The sequence below is a fragment of the Erpetoichthys calabaricus genome, chromosome 3, assembly GCF_900747795.2.
Source record: "Erpetoichthys calabaricus chromosome 3, fErpCal1.3, whole genome shotgun sequence".
In the NCBI taxonomy this organism is placed as follows: domain Eukaryota; kingdom Metazoa; phylum Chordata; class Cladistia; order Polypteriformes; family Polypteridae; genus Erpetoichthys; species Erpetoichthys calabaricus.
Genome location: NC_041396.2, coordinates 252,075,198 through 252,096,420, shown reverse-complemented (window position 1 = coordinate 252,096,420; position 21,223 = coordinate 252,075,198). Strand labels below are relative to the sequence as shown.

The window sequence follows — 21,223 nt, the reverse complement described above, 5'->3', positions numbered from 1 at the left end:
CTGGCACGATACACATGCAGAGAAAGTAAAATAATATGAAAGCAGGAAAATTAAGCATCAAAAAAAAGAAAGTAAAGATCGCAGTAGTGCAAACAAACAAATTATTACTCAAAAATGGGAAAACAAGCACCACTGACCAGGTGTCATTGAAAAAAAAAGCAGGACAAAGCGAGGAGAAATAAAAAACAAAGAGTAGAAAACAAAGTAAAACGTCATAAAGAGGTTCAAAAACAAGGGGGCCAAACACATGCATAGCAGGTTAGAGATAATGAAAATAGTGGAATTCAAAAGACTCAAAAAAAAAATGTAGGCGCAATACACACAGAGCAAGATACAGAATATAAAAGCAGAAAAAAACAAAAAAAGTGTCAAAACAAAGTAAGTAAAAATCACATTAGCGCAAACAAAGAAATTTCTACTCGGAGAAATAACAGAAAGGCAAATAGAGATCGAATATATGGACATAGGTGATATATCTGAAGTATGTAAATATTGTAAGGCTTTGAAGTTTAAGTCAGACTTGTAAATCGTCTAATTCGTGTTGCCATCAGGGAAAAGTAGTGTTTATACACAATGAGGAAGCGTATCCAACAGAATTAAAAGATTTTATGTTTGGGGAAAGAGAAATCCACAAACACTAGAGGCAAAATATCCGAGTCTACAATAATCTTTTCACATTCGCATCATTCAATGCTCAAAATGCAGATTTTGACAAGAATGGACCATACGCTATGAGAATCTGTGGTCCAGCAACAATTAAAGCAATGACATGTTTAATTTCAAAGAAACCACAATTTGGCCAGGTGTATATTTATGATAACTGAGAAGCGATGCAACATTGAATCGAAAGAGTTAAACGATCGGAACATATTAGAAATTATACAGCCAATAATGGATACAAATCCATACGTCCAAAAGTATTGCAATTTACACGAAATGTATCTGCAAAACACAGACAAAGAAGTTTTCTTGGATTTCTATATGAATCAGAAAGACCACGCACACATACTGTATATAATAAACCAACGTGACGAATTATCAGCGATAATAGTTTTGAAAGACAGAAATATCAAAAACAGAGTATTCATGTTTATCCAAAAGCAAAACATGAATCGACATTTCTATCTAATAATTTACCACATTCCATTTCATTACTCTTTCCTTTGCTTTTCCCAGATGGAGAAACAGGATGGTCATACAATATGAAACACACGAATTCAGAAAAACGAATAACACCAACACAATATTTCGGGACAAAATTAGCGATATGTTCCAATTTATTTAACCCACTTCCGTCATCTCAACTTCTAATGCAACAATACATTATTAATGCGTATCTAAAAGTTTAAGCTGATCGTCTTTTCTTTATTAAATTGAATCAGGCAAAACTTAGAACGGAACATATGCAAGGTCTCATTGATCACGTTCAAAATTCAAATAGCAATAGTTCAGACACATTCAAAATAGGTAAAGCAGTAATATTACCATCATCATATTAAGGTAGTCCAAGAGCATTGCAACAATTATATCATGATGCAATAACTATCAGTCAGCCAGATTTTATTACAATGACGTGCAATCCACAATTGCCAGAAATCCGGAGATTCTTGAAAACAATGCCACCGACTACATCGGCTCAGGATATTCTGACTTTCGTAAGTAGATTGTTTAATTAGAAAGTCTTAGTTTTATTGAAAGAACTCGAAACGGTGTTCGGTCAAATCCGAGCATACATTTACACGAAAACAGGGTTTACCTCACATTTACTGGTTACTTTGCAAGAAAAATTATTAACTGCTGATGATGTAGATCATTTTGTCTGTGCTGAAATTCCAAACAGAGAAACCAATCATGAATTATGGTACAAAGTCATTAAACACATGTCTCACGGACCTCATTTAACAGATTCAGCATGTTGGGACTTCAAAGATTCCAAATATTGTTTTTACCAAAGTTCTGAAATAAAAGTGAAACTAATAAAATAGCAACAATTCAAAAAAAAAAAAAAAAAAATCTTAAAAGTGTGTATCCGGAAAACCAAACACGGGGGTTGGCGAGCGAAGCCCCCTAGTACTTTAAAAATTTTGTAAAAACAATACTTGTCCTTTATTTCTGGCCCCCGGTTGTGGTTACATCTTTCTCGCAAGACGTATAACGCTCCTCATCTTGTGAAGGGGGTGCGGCTGAATGCACGCTAAGGAGATGCCACCGGATCTGCTGCTGGCGAGCTGCATGTTCTTTTTGTCGCGCTGCACGCCCATCATTTAAAATCCTGTACAGCAGCTGTTCTTTTACCACTTTGTGTCTCTGCTGCTCGTGTTGTGAAGAGGGGGCTGAACACAAGCTAAGTAGTTGCAGTCTGATCATCTGCTGGCTTGTTGCTGCTGTTGAGATGCGTTTTCTGCTTGTCGCACTTTGCGTCGATCATTTCAAAGCCTGTACAGCTGCTGTCCTTTTCCCACTTTGCATCTCTGCCACTCGCGTTGTGGGGGTCAGGGAGGGCTGAACGCACGCTAAGGAGAAGCGGTCGGATCATCTGTTGGCTTCCTGCTGCTGGCAAGCTGCGTGCTCTGCTTGTCGTTGTTTTAAGAGCTGGGAGCACATGATGTCTGTCTGCCAAAAGCAGTCCAACAACTGCTTGGTTAGATGTCCATGAGCTTGTTTTAAATGTTGTCTCACTGCCTTGTCTCGCGTGACGTTGAAGTCTCTCTTGCAGGATGTCAAATTGTCTTCTGAGAAGATCACGTCTCGTCTCCCTAGTCTCACTCCCTGGTTTTTTTTTTTTTATAATAGAGAGACGAGTAATGTAATTAAATTACTTTACAAAGTAACGTTCCCCAGCACAGTTGGTGAATGAAGCAGACAGATTCTAGGTATGGTGCTGTGGTAGTACAAAATCCAAAAAGATGACCATGGTCATACATTACATTTTTTTTTTAATCTTTAAAATAATGTTCTGACTACTAGAGTATATTAAACAGAAAAAAACTAATCATCTCAATGGATGGACATGCTGGTTTTCATGTAAACTAACTTCTAGATGCAATTATTTCTGGTCACATATAAATATTATTGGTTGAACGTTTACCAGTTTAATTGCTGAGCATCAGAAAATTGTACACATTGAGAAATTGAAGTTCCAAAAATTTATCACAGGTTAAGTATGAAATATCTATCAGGAAACATTTTAGAAATTAAACAGACCCTGGCAACTAACCGTTTTATCAAAGTTGTGGGCATGTTTAATCTCCTACACTTCAAATATCTGCACTGAATTACAGTAAGTACATTTGGTTGCCTACATCTTACTTGGCTGGGAGCAGGATCTCTGGCTCAGACAAACAAAGCTAGGGAGGGATGCTTCACTTTGGGACTCCTGCTCTTACTGGATAGGATTACCATATACTTATACAGGTGTACATTTGCATGTTGACTATAATTTGGAATCTGCTGACTTTCACTTATGCCTTTAGCATATATCAAATTGGTCTAAACAAATTTTTAAACTGAACTCCACAAGTGTATGAGGACAAAACAAACCTCTTTATCTTAAACAACTTTCTAGAAAGTCTCTCCTTGGAGAATCAAAGAAATTGAAAATACAAAAATTGAAAGTGAAATAAGACTTACCATAAAACACTCTGAGCAACATGTGCTTCTTTCAGCAGCATATTAATAGCATAACAGGGCACATTGTTCAATATCCACCCATGAAAATTTGAAAACTAGAGTGTAGTATCATTTCTTTAATCCGAGACGGCACAAAGGCGTCTTTGATCCCCATCCATTATTAGATAGAAGATGTGTCAAGATTATCCAAGCCAAGATGAGCCGTACTCTAACAAACAATGACCACAATGCAATATCGCATTATCACTCAAAAGCTGAACACCAACACAGTTAAAAGTGTACAATTACACCTAATCAAATAAACATTTATTAGATGTACTATATGAACAGTTCATTTGATAATTGTATCTAAAGAGAAAACCCATGTTTTTAGCTACAATGGATGGTAAATGAAAAAAAAAAAAAAAAAACAACTCAAGCAGTCTCAAAATTAAATAACAATTTATTGAAGGGCTCACAGCATCCACAGATATAAACAGTTTAGTCCCCCCACCCCAAGTTGCTGGCTGATCACTCCCATAAGTGCTGCTGGGAAAAGTCAGCTTTCTTTCTAAAATTCAAGGTAAGTGAATCTAATGCTCAAGAATTAAAAAAAAAAAAAAAAAAGTCAACAGGACCTTGATAGGAGGGCAGCTGGGGCTGTGTTTGTTAGGCCTGGGGCTGTCAAGGGCAAACAAGATGATATTTTGGAGGGGGGAACTGTGTCGAGATTTAAAATAAATATCTTAAAAAAGCTCAAGTTCAGTATTCAGCTGGGGAAAAAACAACTTTAAGTCCTAGAATTCACTCCCTATACTTCTAACCTTGTACTGAGTCTGCAGAATGAATGGCAAAACTTCCCTCTTTACTATCTACCTACCATCCACATAATGAAGGAGTTACTTAAGCCACCACAAGACAACTTTGCCAATCCAGACTATAGGGGTTTGTGCTTACCATCTATAATTTTGGGGAAAAAAAACAAACACCAGCAGAATCTGAACTTGAGTGCTCAAGGGACCTACATCTTAAACTTTAACCAGGTAATTCGCTCTTTATTTGTGAAGGAATCAAAATGTTAAAAGTTGGCAAGGATACTTTTGTTAGATTTTAGATGGGATATCTTTTGTGCAGAAGGACAAAAACCTTGCAAAATGCACTGCCATAATGATATTTGGAATAGGACAGTACAACCAAACAGAGCTTAAATCAAGGTTCCTTCTCCCAGAATAGTACCATTACATAAACCTTCACTTGTTCAGCCTCCAACATCACACATGATATAACTCCCATTTTTCCAGCTTGCACACTCCCAGGACGGTACGGCCAACCTGCACCAAATCCAGGACGGTCTGAATCACTTGCTCCAAGTCATCACCTCATCAGTCTACTTTTGTCCAGGTCAGCCTCAGCACCACAACCTCCATTGTGTAAGCCCCAGCAGCACACTACCAAGTCCAGCAGTAGCATGTCCACTGTCCAGAAGGGCACAACCTGGTGCACTTAATGTCACTATTGTCAGTCCTGTGCCTCTCTTGGGCTGGCAGGAAAACTCATCTCTACAGGTTGAGCTCCAGCTCTTGCAGCTCCTCCTCTAGGGCTTTTCGACGGCCTAATTTGTCCAGCTGCTCTTTGGTCGGTTGTTTGATCTCACCGATGTCCAGTTTGTGTTGCAGCTCCTCAACCTGACGTAGTTTCTTCTTCAGGTTTTTGATTTTCTTGGTCTTCTCTAAGGTTCCTTCTGTGCTGCACTCTGGCTCAGTTTCTTGCAAAGCCTCAGGCTGACCACTGATCTCAACTTTTCGAACTGCAACACTCAGTTCATCTTCCTGGTGGTCCTCATTGCCTACAACTTTATCCTGCTGCTGCTTGCGTTTTTCCTTGCGCTTTAAGTTTCTCTTGGCGGATTTCGACAGTCCTGCTGTGTCGCTGCTTGCTCCCTTTACCGCAGCCACCTGCTGCTGCTGCTGCTGCTGCTGCTGCTTGCCCTGTACGGCATCAGAAGGATTCATTCCGGGGGGCAAATCAGGTTTGCTCTTGAAAAACTTGACATATTTGTTCTCGTAGCTGTGAAAGATAATGAAATGAAAACAGTATCAAAAGTGTACAGCTACACCGCGTGTCAAGCTCAAAGTGTCCAATACATATCGGTAAATAAGAGGCTTAAGAGGATGCCTTATACCCAATTACTACTAGGAAGGACAGAAATTCACTATAGAGGTGTTAAGATGCCTTACACAGCAGACAATGGAGACACCACCACAGTCAATCTACATCTCTTAATTAGCAGAAAGGTGGTTAGGGAAAGCTTTTGCAGTATACCACAATACTGATGACCACTGGGCCAGAAAATAAGCTACCTCTGTAGCCTACCTGAACCTACAAGGGGTCACTGCTTTCCAGTATTTAAGTGGTACAGGGATGTGTTTGATAAGCCTTTTATACAGGCCCCCTGTGCTCCTTTATGTGTATAGTGATTTACTTTACATATTCTACAGCTCTGCAAAGGCCAGAGCTGATTTTTTGTGCTATGGTGTGCTGGGCTAATTCATAATTTCAACACAGGTCCACCTAATCGACAAGCTAATTTAAAAGGCAGGCTCAGTTATGGGATGCACTGTTGTCCCCCCGTAGGTAGGAACAGAGGACAAAATGAATACAAAAATGACTGCCACTATGAACAATGCTGCACATCCTTTCTCTGACAAATCCCCAGTGACTGCTTTCAACCAACTAATTATTCATCAGAAGTGTGTCACAAAACACTACTTAGGCTTCTTTATACCAAGAGCAATATGTCCGCATAATGTTTCACTGTGGCTATTCTTTTCGCCTTTATCCAAGTTAGATGTTTTGATTTTTTTTAGTCATGATGGTGCTATTTGAGAGGAAATTTGTTGTTTGACATAATATAACTAATGTTTATTTATCTAGCAAGCTTCTGTAAAAAGCCAAATTTCCCTGGGGATAAATGAAATGCTATCTACAGCTCATCCTCATTTCTCCATATACTGTATATGCATTTACTACATGTATGCTTTATGGTCAACTATGACTTCATTATAGGAATTTCACAAAAACATTTATGTTTTTAACTTCAGTGGGGAAAACCTTAACACACATTAGTTTAAAATGTAAAATTTAAATAAATAATTTGCTACTTTGCAATACTTTTCATCACTGCTCAGTTGGACTAGTACAATTACCTTTTATGTGTCACCTTCTGTAAAGTATGAACTGGTTAAGAATTACTTTTGCCACAGTTCTGACTCAAGCAAATGATGAAATCACTTTACCCCACAGTTGGCTCAACTATACTAGCCTCTTGTCAAATATTGAGATATGTAAACAGAACTATTTTGATGAGAACAGACCTTTCTGCCCAACATGCTTGTCAGTCCTGTTCACAAAGTTTCTCCAACATGTTATGAATCCAGTCTTTGAAGGCCCTCGAACTACTCCTATCTACTATGAATGCACATTAATATTGGTGTAATATTTATCAGCAGATAAAGGGTTAAATTATTTTATTGGCATTGGACCAATGACTACATTTGGCTGATGATTCAATCCAATATTTGATGATGCACTCACTCTGTTTTGGATTAGGAAGACGTTTAGGCGAGACTGAGCTACTGTGCAATAATGTCTGAGGTATGAAAGTTTCTCTAAGTGACAGCAACAAAAAATGTGGCATTTGTACTACTTGTTTAAATAATATCTTGTGTGAAAGAACCAATGTGCAAAATTTAAATACCAGCCACTTAGTTACATACATGAAGACAACCCATCCTAACAAATGCACAGAATTCCTCGAAGAAAAAGAAGAATCCTACATGACCACGCACAAATCAAAAACTGCAGTCGCTCAACCTGTTGATTAGTTTCTTGAAAAATCAAATTTCAAAAAGACAAGCTTAAGGCTAAAACAATTATAACAAAGGTAACTACAAAGGTGATGGAATTTATTGCTCTGCATGGTCAGTCATTTTCTGCTGTGGAAGACACAGGATTTTGAAGGCTTACTGAGTATCTCAAGCTCCGTTACACAATAACCAGAAGTCATTAGTTCTCTGAAGTAGCGATGCTAGAGCTACACAGTATTGAGGCAAGTCCTCTGCACAAACTTATTCCTGACAATGTCAGTCATAAGCTTTACCTCTGATGTATGAACATTGTATACAGGTCCTAGGAGTGTGCTTAGTGTAACTGCTCAGTAGATTGACCAGAATTTTGAATTATAGAAAGGAATCCTTCACACCGAAGAATGCTCATAATCATACACTGGCACTGCACTCTCCATGGTATTTAAAAGAATGTTTGAATTGTGGAAAATACCCAAAATTAATATTCATGTAACGGCAAAGGCTATGGAGGACGCTGGATAGCCAAGTTTGCCATGTATGGCTCATACATTACAGCTTGCTGTGAATGATGGCAGGTGTACTATCCTAGCACAGTTTCTCGGATATAATAGCAAACAACAGAATGATAGTCATTTTAAGCATACACAATTAGCCAACTCTTGTGCAAAAATACACAAACATAGCTTGGTATGCAGCTTAAAATGATTTACCAAGCCGTTGCTACTGGATCGAAGAGCACATTTTATATGCTGCAAAGCTTGCTGGAGTAAAAGAGAAAGAACTCTCAGGGCATATGCTGCCGAGTTTGAGTTGTCTGCAACTCTAACATCTAATAAGTGGGATTTGGTTGAGAATATAATCACACTTCATGTCCCATTTAAACAATTGACAAGGTAAATTTGCCAATCTGAAGCCTTGGCTTCTAATGTGATTCTCTCAATTAATGCAATAAAATGACTACTGAGCACTTCTGAGTCAAAACCATTAAAAGCTCTCTCTTGGAGGCTGTAAAATTTGTTTCAGTGACATTTACACAGAACCCATCTGCTGTGTAGTCACTATTGTAGACCCAAGATACAAGGAATGTTGCATCGATGCAGTGGTAAGTCACCAGAACATAAAATGCTGCAAGCTCAGATGGAGCAAGCATTGAACACAGAAAACAAGCAACTCTTAGGTAGACTGTCCACAGCAGAAAAGGGTTAAGATAACTGACAAGGGGACATGCATACTCTTCAATAAGAAAATTCTTCAGGAGAAAATACAGAAGCCTTGGCAAAACAGCCAGGTGGCAAGATAGGCGAGTATTTATATATAAAAAAAATAAAAAAGGTAAATACCTCTGTTGTGATCATTAAAGCATTATTCATAAGTAATAACTAGGGCTGTCAAGTCAAAGACAGCAAATAAATTAATAAATTGCCTCACACTAACTTTATTGTGTTACTTAAGATGTGCTTTGCAATATAGCAAAATTCTATAGATCTGTTTTTGCACAAGCCTTTTAGAATCACCCAATACATATTACTCAGTTTTTACCCTGTACTGTTATTAGTCATTAGTTAAACCATCAGATTCCTCTGTTTTAGTTGTTGTCTAGACACTGAGCAAACAATAGCCATTGCTTTAGAATTTGGGTCGGTCCGTGATAATATAGTATTTTCCTAATAAACAATTAAAACTCATTTTACATATTGCTTTGAAATATGCTGCCTAATAAATAAATAATTACAAAACACTTAAAACCATACTGCACTTCAGTTTATGTACTGGTGGAAAAAAAATGATATAAGGCAGGGGATATAAGGTTCTGTTGTCCCTAAGAAAAAAAAAAGCATAGATAGAATAAAAGAAAAACTATTAATGACTGCATTGTACATTTGAGCAATTACATACAGTTTTGTCTGGTTTTCTAATCTCAGTGAAAGAGTGTGGTGTGTCTTATCTCTCCTATTTTGCTTTTTGTGAGAGTTGGTCACCTTCATTAAATCAACATTTTTCATGCGAGTTTCTACTGCCCAACTCATAAGCATTTCATACTTTACAGTGAAAAAGTAAAATTATCAATAATAAATTAAAACAGCACATATGGTACAGACATGCATTCAAGCACCCTGAACAATTACCCCACATTCAAGTACTGTATATTTACTTCTTAATATGAACATTCAAATCTTAATCTGTCTGCCCCAGTAAAATTCAAAATGCATGCCAATCTTTTATTGTATATAATGCTGTATATTGTATGCATGTTTAAAAACTTGTGCAAGAGCCACAGGGATGCTTTTGTTCATTATGAAAAACCTCCCTCTCATGCTAAAAAAAACAAGAATGATAAACTTCCACAAAAAATATTTATTTCTCAAATGCTTTTTACTTCTTACAATATAATTCTTTCAGTTGTGGTTAGATTTATTCCACCAAAAACAAAGACAATTATTACATGGTATTTAAGACTACAGCATGAAGTAGATAGCCATCTAAATGTGCTAAATGTGGTTTGGCAGAAGTAATTTATTTTAATGAATGTAAATGATGTGCAGAAAGTTACTGTTAGTCTTAAGTGATATTACTTAATCCTTTCTGATTGTATCATTTTACATTTTCAATTTACTTTTTTTTCCCAATTCTTGTTGAATTTGTTCCATCACAATAGTATTACTCATAGCAACAGTCTGCTAAACAATTTCCCATAAAACCAGCAGGTAAGCTAGACAAATGTGGCAGATGTTATTTTTAATGATTAAACTTAGTATGCAAAAGTGAAGTGTTACATAAATAAGTGTTACATTTCTCTGTATTCCTCGTTCAAATAGATTGTTTCATTTTTCTTTCAAGTTTATAAATGTGTATATTGGTACTGGCAGATAGGCACATAGACATTATCAGTTATCTGCACTGGTGCAGAATTCCCATATTGGTGCTTTCTGACCACATTACTTTCTAACATGTTACATGTGTTTTTGGCCCTCTGTGTGACAAACAGCTTTCTGAACAACAGGTGCAAGGAACTATACCGTCAACCGTATTTTTGGGCTCACTTTTATGCTTTATAGCTGACTTTAAAATATATTTGCTCCAATAACCATGAATTACAGTACCTAGTTGCACTGCTTATACCACCTAAAACCTATAAAGTAGCTGAGACCTTCTGATAATGGCCATCCGATTGTTCCGAAATTGTAAGATTTGACTTGACTTGTAAAAAGCGCTAGCCAGAAATGATCAATTTATCCTGTTCTGTTACTTTGCATATGTCTTTATACCCTAGCAGTGCATAATCAATACATCTCATTTGGTTACTTTCTGCTGTTCAGTTTACCACTGACGATATGTACTATATCTGTGCTCTCTCTTTGGTTTTCTTTATAATATTCTGTGAAAAGCTACATTTTCCCATGGGATGGAGGGAAAGGCGGACTATCTATCCTGTTTAGTACCTTTTTAATGTTCCCATCATGGCCTTGTACATATCTTTATGATACTCACTGTTTAAAATCTACTTGCTAAGCTTCCAAAGTCTGACTATTTGCCAATGAAACATTTATTGTACTATTGCATGTTTCAAATTTAGCATTAATATTTTATCATAATCTTGCTAGCTTTATAAAGCACCATGTGATGGAGCATTCTATTATTAACGCAACATAACAAAGGCAAAAAGTAGGAGTATGTATTCATGCTGCCATTGCTATACTTTTTTGCGCTCCAACTTTATGCCCCTCTATAACTGTACAGTATTCTCACTCCACACATGTTGCGATTAAAAACCTCAAAATGAATTCAAATTGAGGCTTAATACAATCATCCATTCCAGGGTACCTAATCTTTTATAATGCACACTAAATTCTCAACTCTACCTCATTAGTACCTTTGCTATAACCATAGAAATGTATAAAACCAAAATTTCTGTGACAATTTCAGAGATATTACCTAAAAAAAAAGTAGACTATGCTTCCAATGCCTGTTACAGCTTAAAAAAAATGGAAGGGTCTGAGGAAAATACCATGCATGCAAAACAGTCACAGAGGAGCAATTTTTCCTTTTTGAAAAACCACATAAAGTTACTTCACATTTCAATTAACCGAGAAACACTTTGTTGAATGAGAACTGCACAGTGTAAAAAAGAAAAAAAAAACGCTAAAGAAAAAATATGAAAGAATTACGCTAAATACACTAAATCAATGCCCCACTGCCATCCCATTGACCAAGAGCTTACACCGGCACTTCCTCTTGAGGAACATAACCATCCTTTACTCTTCTTGGCTTCCTCCAGGTCCCGTCTGGCCGCTGTGTTGCTGCAATATATTTTCCTGGCAACAAGAAAACAGAAATAAAATTGTCTTCTGCTTAGGTATATTTCCTGCTTACTAGTTTTTTTTGACTCACCAATATTTCACTGGTCTATAAACACCACTGAATACTGACTACTGAATACCATCAACCCGACAAAATACTGACAGCAGATGGTTTTACTAACACTGATTAAGGTTACAAAGTACAATTGATGTCATTTTCTTAACTTAAACAGTAAACAAGAACAGAATAATTTAATTTAATTTACAAACTGTTTCTTTTTATTGATTAATATTAAGGTCAATGCAAATATAAAAAGGCTCTACCTCAGGATGTACGTTCAAACGGAAAAGCAATACTCTATTTACATAAAAAAAAGACTACTTTTTAATTGTCAGAATAGGATTAGCATTTACCTCAATATCTTAATGCTAGATTCTCTCTCTCTGCAGCATTAAAATGTATTAAGTTGATTTGAAAATGGATGAGTAGATAGATATATGATGACGATTTGATTTTTTGTTGCTGATAGGACTTCTCTGTGATAAGAAAATTTCCCACTAGGAACAAATAAAATTCCATCTATCTACCTACATATCTATTTAAATTGCTCCTTACACAATCCTTACTGGTAGAATGAAAGATGGATTAAGCCTTCTCATTAAAGAATGTGCTCTATTTCCAGTACAGATGAGTTACTAATTAATAGATTTTTTGGAAAAAAAGTACAGCCACTGTGGCATTCAAAGGAAGGAGCAGTCTGTCATTGGTTTACAAGGAACCCTGCAAAATGAAACTTTGAGCATACTATTATACATCATCAGCGTCACTGGTTATTTGAAAATCACAACCTGCATTTACATTATGCTGGATCTAAATCAAATAATATCCCACTTAATACCACAAAATAGTCAGATTTATATTACAACCTAATCTACATTCATTATAACCAAGTCTAAGGACTGTGAATACAGACTACTGAACTTCTGATGCAATACCTCTCTTCTCCACAAAGGAAAGCTGCAAAGCAGACCACCAATTAGATAAAAAATGAATAAAATTTAAAAAAGGCAAAGTGAGAGCTACCTAAACTATTATCCAAGATGCACCAGGGTCACACAAGTTCTTAATGTGAAAGACGAAAGCTAAAGGAGCCCAGGAATTTCAAACTACACTTCCTGCTACTTTAAGTGTATAAGTGGCAGGCTGCATGTGCGGAAATTCTCTTCTGGGCTCAAGCTGTCACGTACTGGAGATAAGGGACAATTGCTTTATTTTGGGCACTACTGTTTACTCTGGCTTGTGACTCGACAAGCTCATTAATTGCTTGCTCACAGGAGACTCAAGCTAAAAAAGGATGCAGACAACATACTAAAGTAATATTGCAGATATGAAGGTGAGCAAATAATGTAAAATAAATTTAGGTGACACTACTGCTTTGCACATGCATTCAAGCAGTTTTTCATTATACTGACATCTCTTTTATTGTCCCTATTAATTCACAAAAAAAAAAAATTGACATCTGAATGAAAAATCATTAATTAAAAAAATGATTTATGATTTTAAATTAAGCTGTCAAGGAAGAAGTTAGATCCAATCATAACCTTATTTATTTAGAATTCAAAACTTCCACACATCCAAAGGGCAACCCTATAAAGACCTAAGGCAGAAGGTGGCATAGCTTTACCTAACTTTCAATTTTACTACTGGGTGGCAAATATACAAGCTATAAAAACCTGGACATTGACACAAATAGATAAACACACACACAGGCTTGGTCTGTAATAGAAATAAGATACTGCAGTACTTCTTTATATTCCTTGCTTTGTGCCCCATTAAATACAAGTTATCGGCAATATACTAACAACCCAACTGTGCTTCATTCACTCAGAATATGGAACCAATGTAGGAAGTACTTCAAGATAGAGAAGATTTTATCTGTAGCACCTCTGCAAAATAACCACCTTTTTCCACCCTCTCAAACATATACAGTAATCCCTTGCTGTATCGCGCTTCGCCTTTCGCGGCTTCACTCCATCGCGGATTTTATATGTAAGCATATTTAAATATATATCGCGGATTTTTTGCTGGGTCGCGGATTTCTGCGGACAATGGGTCTTTTAATTTCTGGTACATGCTTCCTCAGTTGGTTTGCCCAGTTGATTTCATACAAGGGACGCTATTGGCAGATGGCTGAGAAGCTACCCAGCTTACTTTTCTCTCTCTCTTGCGCTGACTTTCTCTGATCCTGACGTAGGGGGATTGAGCAGGGGGGCTGTTCGCACACCTAGACGATATGGACGTTCGTCTAAAAATGCTGAAAGATTATCTTCACGTTGCTATCTTTTGTGCAGCTGCTTCCTGAAACGACATGCTGCACGGTGCTTCGCATACTTAAAAGCTCGAAGGGCACGTATTGATTTTTGATTGAAAAACAAACTCTGTCTCTCTCTCTCTCTCTTTCTCTGCTCCTGACGGAGGGGGTGTGAGTTGCCGCCTTCAACAGCTTTGTACCGCGGGTGCTTCGCATACTTAAAAGCCAAACAGCCCTATTGATTTGTTTGCTTTTCTCTATCTCTCTGACATGCTCTGCTCCTGACGCGCACTCCTTTGAAGAGGAAGATATGTTTGCATTCTTTTAATTGTGAGACGGAACTGTCATCTCTGTCTTGTCATGGAGCACAGTTTAAACTTTTGAAAAAGAGACAAATGTTTGTTTGCAGTGTTTGAATAACGTTCCTGTCTCTCTACAACCTCCTGTGTTTCTGCGCAAATCTGTGACCCAAGCATGACAATATAAAAATAACCATATAAACATATGGTTTCTACTTCGCGGATTTTCTTATTTCGCGGGTGGCTCTGGAACGCAACCCCCGCGATGGAGGAGGGATTACTGTACAGCTTTTAATGTTTCTAAAACGTATTATTAAATCACTTAGACATTTATGCATAGATAACGTCTTTGCATCCCATGAACAATTTCACTCCAAATTTAACTTTTCATCAGTTTTTCCACTATTTCCAAATTTTAAACTTTGCTAAACAAAATCTGCCCAATTTTCTTCACCTCCCACCTACTTCTATTCCAGAAGAAATATTAATCAGTCTTAAGGACTCACACAGCATTTCTGTAATATATAAAAACATTTTAAAGTCCCTTCTTTTCAAAGATCCCAGAGTACATTGGGAAAAGGATCTCTTACTCATCATTTCAGAAAAGGAGTGGAATGCAGCCATGCACAGAATTTACTCCAGCTCGATATGCGCAAAGCATTCAATTGTTCAACTTAAAATTATCTATCGAGCACATCTGTCTCATTTAAAATTGTCCAAAATGTTTCCAGGGTGAGATCCAACCTGAAAATGTTGCAATCAAGTTCCAGCCCCATTGGGCCATCTGTTTTGGGCATGCACCAAATTAACATCATTCTGGACCAAAATCTTCAAATGCCTTTCAAACAGCCTTGTTGTCACTATCCCTCCTAATCCATTAACAGCTGTGTTTGATGGACTCCCAGATGGGCTTAAAGTGGAGAAGTACTTACAAACTGTAATTGCTTTTATTTCACTATTGGCACGAAGACTTATCTTGCTCAACTGAAAGAATTGTACCCACCTCTTTTAAAGTCAGTGGTTAACTGATGTTAAACACTATTTGAAATTAGAAAACTCAGATTCTCACATAGAGGATCTGTTGAAAATTTTTTTGAAATCTGGCATTTATATTGGGGAAAAGGATTCTCTCCCCCTATTTTCTACTCTTACTGTGGTTGTTGGCCTTGCTCTCTTTCTCATGAGCAGGGGCTGATTTGAATTTAGTTTTGTCAAGTTTGACTTGCTTGTATGGAATGTGTCTTGCTTTTAATAAATTCAGTAAAATGTAAAAAAAAAAGAAAAAGAAAAATCTAATTAAAGTATTCATTAAAATGATCACAGTCAGATAACATCACTCAAAAACTAGAGTTAAATTTAGTATTTAATATTTTGAAAGGTTTCTTTTTTTCCTTTATTATAAATAGGTTGCCAAAATAAAAATTTGGTCACATTTTAAATCATTTAGTAACATTGCCTGACAGGTAATATGCAACAAGTCAGCTCAAGCAATACACACATTGTGCATAAATAAACCTACCCTGGGATCACCCCATAGTGTAAAACAGACAATTTTATGTTTACATTTTTTGTTATGCATACAGAGTACAGTGAAATTCTTCCTGTCAAGTCCGACAAGTTGTTTGCTCATTCCCTACGGCTACCTCACTTTGTGTCTCTAAAATAGCTACTTTACACAGGGCAGTAAATGGATTGTCTTCACCCGATTTTCTAAATGCTCCCAGGCCAATGAATCATGGATGAGTCCTCAAGTATGTTTGATCAAACTTAAAAATAATTATTTTCCACATACACAGATGTGGAGTTTAGTGTCTGAATTCTGCATTTTCCTACCCATTACTGCATGCTTTTTTGTCTAGGTACTTTATCTCAAAGACATGGCAACTGGAAACTTCAAATTGGCCTCCTGTGGGTGCAAGAGCATGTACCTGCACAAGCCTGTCATGAAATAAATTTATGCTCTGCCCCAAGGATGGTTCATGACCTCACAATCTTTAGCCATGAATATCCAACAAAATTGAGTAAAGTTATTTTATGGCCTTAACTCTCTACCACTGTCTAAAAAATAAACGATTGTGAGGACCATTTGTCTTGCCATCTTGAGAGTATGGGTGGGGACACATTCAGATAATCTAAAGTCCATTTCAAACTGCAATGAAAACTGCTATTTTAAGTCTGAAACAGATTAGGCCCGTTTGATGACAGATGCATCTGATTATACGTTCCATACATGTAAAATGAACCAAACTGCAATGTTTCTAAAATAACAACCAATTATTTTTTTGCTCCCAGCTTTACCCGTATGTATATACCAAATATACCTGTAAAAAATACAATTGGAAAAATAAATAGTTTTAGAACTTGTTTTGTAGTAGAGCTTAACAACGTACTTTGTGCCAATCCTGCATGTTATATCCTTGAAACAAGGCAGGAGAGAAAACTTAATTGTACTTAGTATTACCAAACAAAATACTGCCAATACAAGATCAATCTCTTTTAGGACCAGCAAAGTACAAAGTTATCAATGCTTTGGAAGTGTTTCATGATACACTTAGAGGCTACTGGGTGCAGCAAACTGCAGTTACTGCACTTCATATTATATATTTCATATATATATTGTGAAAGATGAGAGGACAAGTGCTCGAGACACTGATACACTTACGACTGATACAGATTCAGAAACTGAGAAAAACTACAGCAAGGAGGAATTATACAGCAATAAATCTTTCATTTCTCTAAACAGCAGTCCTCTAGCATGCTGGAGACAGAAAGCAGCCAAATTCTTGCTTTTCTGGTCAATTCATACATCTGTCCCTGCTACATCCATACCTAGCGAGTGAGTGTTTCATACATTCAGCCAGGACCCCACATCTAATGGGTCAGTAAGGCATTTAAGCAGGAAATAAAAAGATAATCACTGCTGGGGTAATGCTTAATGTTTACTCAGAAAATAAATAGATAAACCTTAAATTTGGATGGCTTTGTGCTGCAGTCAGTTTCTACTATTGGTAGATACTGTCACTTATATAGAGTACAGTTGGACCTCCACATCCACAGATTCAACCAACTGCAGATTGAAAATATTTTAAAAAATTCTCACCCCTCTTTTTTATTCTATTTATTTTTATTAATTTATTAATTTATCTATTTACTTAATTTTACTAATTTAAAGTTTTACTCTGCTGGCCTAACTCTCTTTCTCATGGGTGGGGGTTGATGTGTTTCAAGCCTAGTTTTGTTAAACCTGACTTGCTTGTATGGAATGTTATTTGATTTTAATACAATCAATAAATTGCAAAAAGTTCCAAAAACCAAAACTGGGTGGGTGGGGACAGGGTCAGTCAGACTTGCCAGCCATCCACTTTCACCCTTCGAGGTCTGGTAATAATCCATTTATTTCCTCTTCAGTCATTGGTAGTAGCAATGAGTAGTGTGAAAGGACTCAACAAGAGCAAACTCAGAATCTAAGAAGAAGTGTAAAGAACTACCTCTCAATGAAAAAATAAAAATCTTACATCTTTTAAAAAGTGGCATGTTGGTTGCTGATGTGAGCTATAAGGTCAGTAAGAACGAGTCTAGCTTTTGCACAATAAATCAGTAAGAAGCTTAAAATTTGTTTAAGTGTTAGTGCAGCTAGTGCTATTATAAGTAAGCTGGAGATGATTTACAGTATACAGGAGGATATGCGGAAGCTACATCCAAATACTACGTCATTTCATAAAAGGGACTTGAGCATTTGCAGATTTTGATATCTGTAAGGGGTCCTGGAACCAACCCCCCACAAAAACTAAGGAATAAATACAGTAAAATTATTACTTGCAAAGCAACACACTTTATCTTATGCAGTGAAAATATCTGTTAACTTTAAATTTTATTAAAAAAGAAAATTTATAAAAATGTTATATGTTGAAACGTAGGTTGGGGGTTGAATTCTGTTTTGTTAATTTCAACTTGATTGTATGGAATATTACTTTCTTCAAATAAAATTTACATTAAAAAAAGCAGCACAAGTTTATGTGCACTGATTTGAACATAAAATACAATATTGATATATGCATGTTCAATAATAAACACTAAAAATAATACAGTACATCTCTTTTATTATTTCATATCAATGGAATATTATATCGCGAAGCCTTATCATATTGTAGGCAGAGTGCACTGCCATCAATTTAAGCCATCTTTACGTCAAAATATGGGAACAGACATTGGTCAGCATTTTAAGATCCATTTAAACTCGAAATCATAAAAGATCACATTAAAACTCTCATTGGTTTCTGTTGGGTTACTTTTTCCAAAAAGCGCTAATAAAACTGAGTTTCTTGCAAGTCTGTGCACGTTTACAACAAGTGTTTACTCTTCATAAGTGACGTGGATTTTGGAAAACAACGTATCTGGCCAAAATATGCAGTGCTAAATGTTAAGCAGTGATCCCACAAACAATAAAAATGCAGATGTATTTTTATATGCAACGTCATAAATTAAACGCAATTAAACAAAGACTCAAAGTAACTGCAGTGAAAACCTGCGTCCATTCTGGCCTTTTACTCACCCATAAATAGTAGTGGAATTATCCAGAAGCTACACGGAGATTCGAAGCTGTAAAAGATTTGAAAGTACTATTTAGCTAACTAGGACGAAGGGGTTTTGTATAACCATTATTTCGTTGGCGCCCATGCAAAACGTGAACAACGTGGATGAGGGGGCGGGGTGGTCGAGTGCTGCAGTATTCTGCAGGAATGATTTCAGGCCAATCAATGGTGGAGACATAATGGCCGGCAACGCGAGCGAGATAAAGCAACACCATCGAAAATCCTGCACTGCAAAGCTCACAAAACGCCGCTCCGATACGACGTAGCCCGCCGTCACAAACATGTATAAATGGCTAAATCGATTACTAAGGAAAAATTAAAGAAACCACACAGATATCGGGGATAACACCAAAACGATCTTCTTATTAAGAATTAACCAGAAGCTACAGATGCAACAACCACCATTACACCTTCTCTATGATTTGTTCACATACCAGATTCGTCCGTCACATAAGTCGCCATGTTCAATAGAGATGCACATCCGGGCGCCAGCGGAAGTGCTGCTATGTCATGCGAGATGCGCGAAAGAGGCGGAGTCCTCGTTTGGAGGCCCAGTCAACGCTGCCCTCTAGTGCCTGAATGTAACGCTGAAGGCCAAAACCTTCAAAAGAAAAAAAAAAGAATAAGAAACTTTAATCAAGATAGTTTCTCATTCAACCATTTCGCGAGTCTTTTCATTTCACTCAACATTACTTGCAAGTCAGCATTTGGTATTGGATGGGTTAATATTCGGTTAAGTATAATTTTTCTAATTTTTAATTTAATTTGAAATGATTTTTTATTGATGAATGTGACGACCAATCATTGGCGATAACGTGTAGGCTTTACCCCTTGGACGTTTTCTTCGTACAACACAGTAAAAATAGATAGTGGTAAACATTGCTTAAGTAATGGTGACCATATTAGCTATAACTAGCGAAACACGCGAATCCCAACAGTCCTAAAATAAGACGCATAAAAATTAACAACATAAACATAAGGAGCTGTTGAAACTTATTTTTTTTCTAAAAAAACTACTTCAATCAGTTCCTCTAGAACTCAATGTATTTTATTACTCATGGTGGCACATCTAGAGCAAGCGGACTTTACGGCAACAAACTCTTGTTCTCAAAATTGAAACAATAATTTTGACATTGATCCCAGCGCTAACGTAACTTTACTACGTAGTGTTCTTGAAGGAAACATTAGCCAGGTTTCCATCCAAGGAGTTTTTGCGAAAAAATATTTAGCGCTTCAATTTTTTTACCGATATAGCTGATGGAAATGCTAATTATCGATAAAATGTTGTACATGTCGACATAATATTTTTCCGTTTAACTTTAGCGCATAAATTCCATATCGATACTTCAGATGTCGCAAAAACTACATTGGAAACAGTTTTTGTCGGATAAAAGGGCTTTAACGCAAATAAATGTGTCACATTTTCATCACGTGCAATCAAAACGAGAATGGCGGAGCGGTTCGCATGGTCTGATGAAGAGTTTTTTTTTTTGATTAAACGTCGTTATTTTGTATTAATTCAAATTTCAGTTTTAATTAAAAACCTTAAGGGAAGCAGGTTAATTCAGTTGTTATCGCACTGTGAAGGGATGTTGAAAGGTAGGCTCACCTGTACAGATCCGATGCTGCAAATACAGCTGCATCATGGGCACTTCCAGGAGTGCCAACGCAAATGTCTCGTATCGTGCACCTGTCATCTACAAGGACCTGGAGAACAATAGATGGCCACCCTTTGCGATTAATGTAATCGCGGTAGCCTTCCGTCTTGGGAAGAATAGACACATGCGTGCCATCCAGCGCACCGTAAATCTGTGGCACAAGATGCACCAAGGAATTGCGGTATGCAATTTCATTGGCCTCCGCTACAGTCGGAAGTCTGATATAACGCCGCATTAATTTTTCTTTAATAGCGGTGCACACAGCATATACACATCGATGGACGGTAGTTTTACTAACCCCGAAAGTTTCTCCAACTACTCTATACTCGGCGCAGGTTGCCAGCTTGTAAAGGGCGATGGCAATCCGCTTTTGGGTTGGAACCGGTGGTCGGTGGCAACCTGTGATGGGCGCAACATCAGGACTGATTAATCCACACAACATCTCAAACGTCGGCCGTGTCATTATAAAATGTTGCAGCCAGAGATTTTCAGTGAAGTGTCTCTCCACCACCTCCTCCCAGAAGGTCTTATTCCGTCGTCTCTCCCATACCCGTGGGTTTCGTCGCACTGGGGTACTTTCTTCGAGCTC

At 37.1% G+C, this 21,223-nt stretch overlaps 1 protein-coding gene across 2 annotated transcripts; it reads right to left on the bottom strand.

The window, feature by feature from the left end:
- Positions 1-4,054: 4,054 nt before the first annotated feature.
- On the bottom strand, positions 4,055-19,525 carry pym1 (PYM homolog 1, exon junction complex associated factor). Of its 2 annotated transcripts, XM_028798060.2 has the most exons (3): positions 19,411-19,525; positions 11,695-11,788; positions 4,055-5,676 (listed from the first exon to the last, which is right to left on the bottom strand). In XM_028798060.2, exons 1-3 carry the CDS (start codon positions 19,436-19,438, stop codon positions 5,169-5,171), a joined length of 630 nt encoding a protein of 209 aa, XP_028653893.1. In that variant the 5' UTR covers positions 19,439-19,525; the 3' UTR covers positions 4,055-5,168. The 2 variants fall into 2 exon arrangements, with proteins under 2 accessions (XP_028653893.1, XP_028653892.1); XM_028798059.2 differs by lacking the exon at positions 11,695-11,788 and having other exon boundaries at positions 19,411-19,505.
- Positions 19,526-21,223: the final 1,698 nt, after the last annotated feature.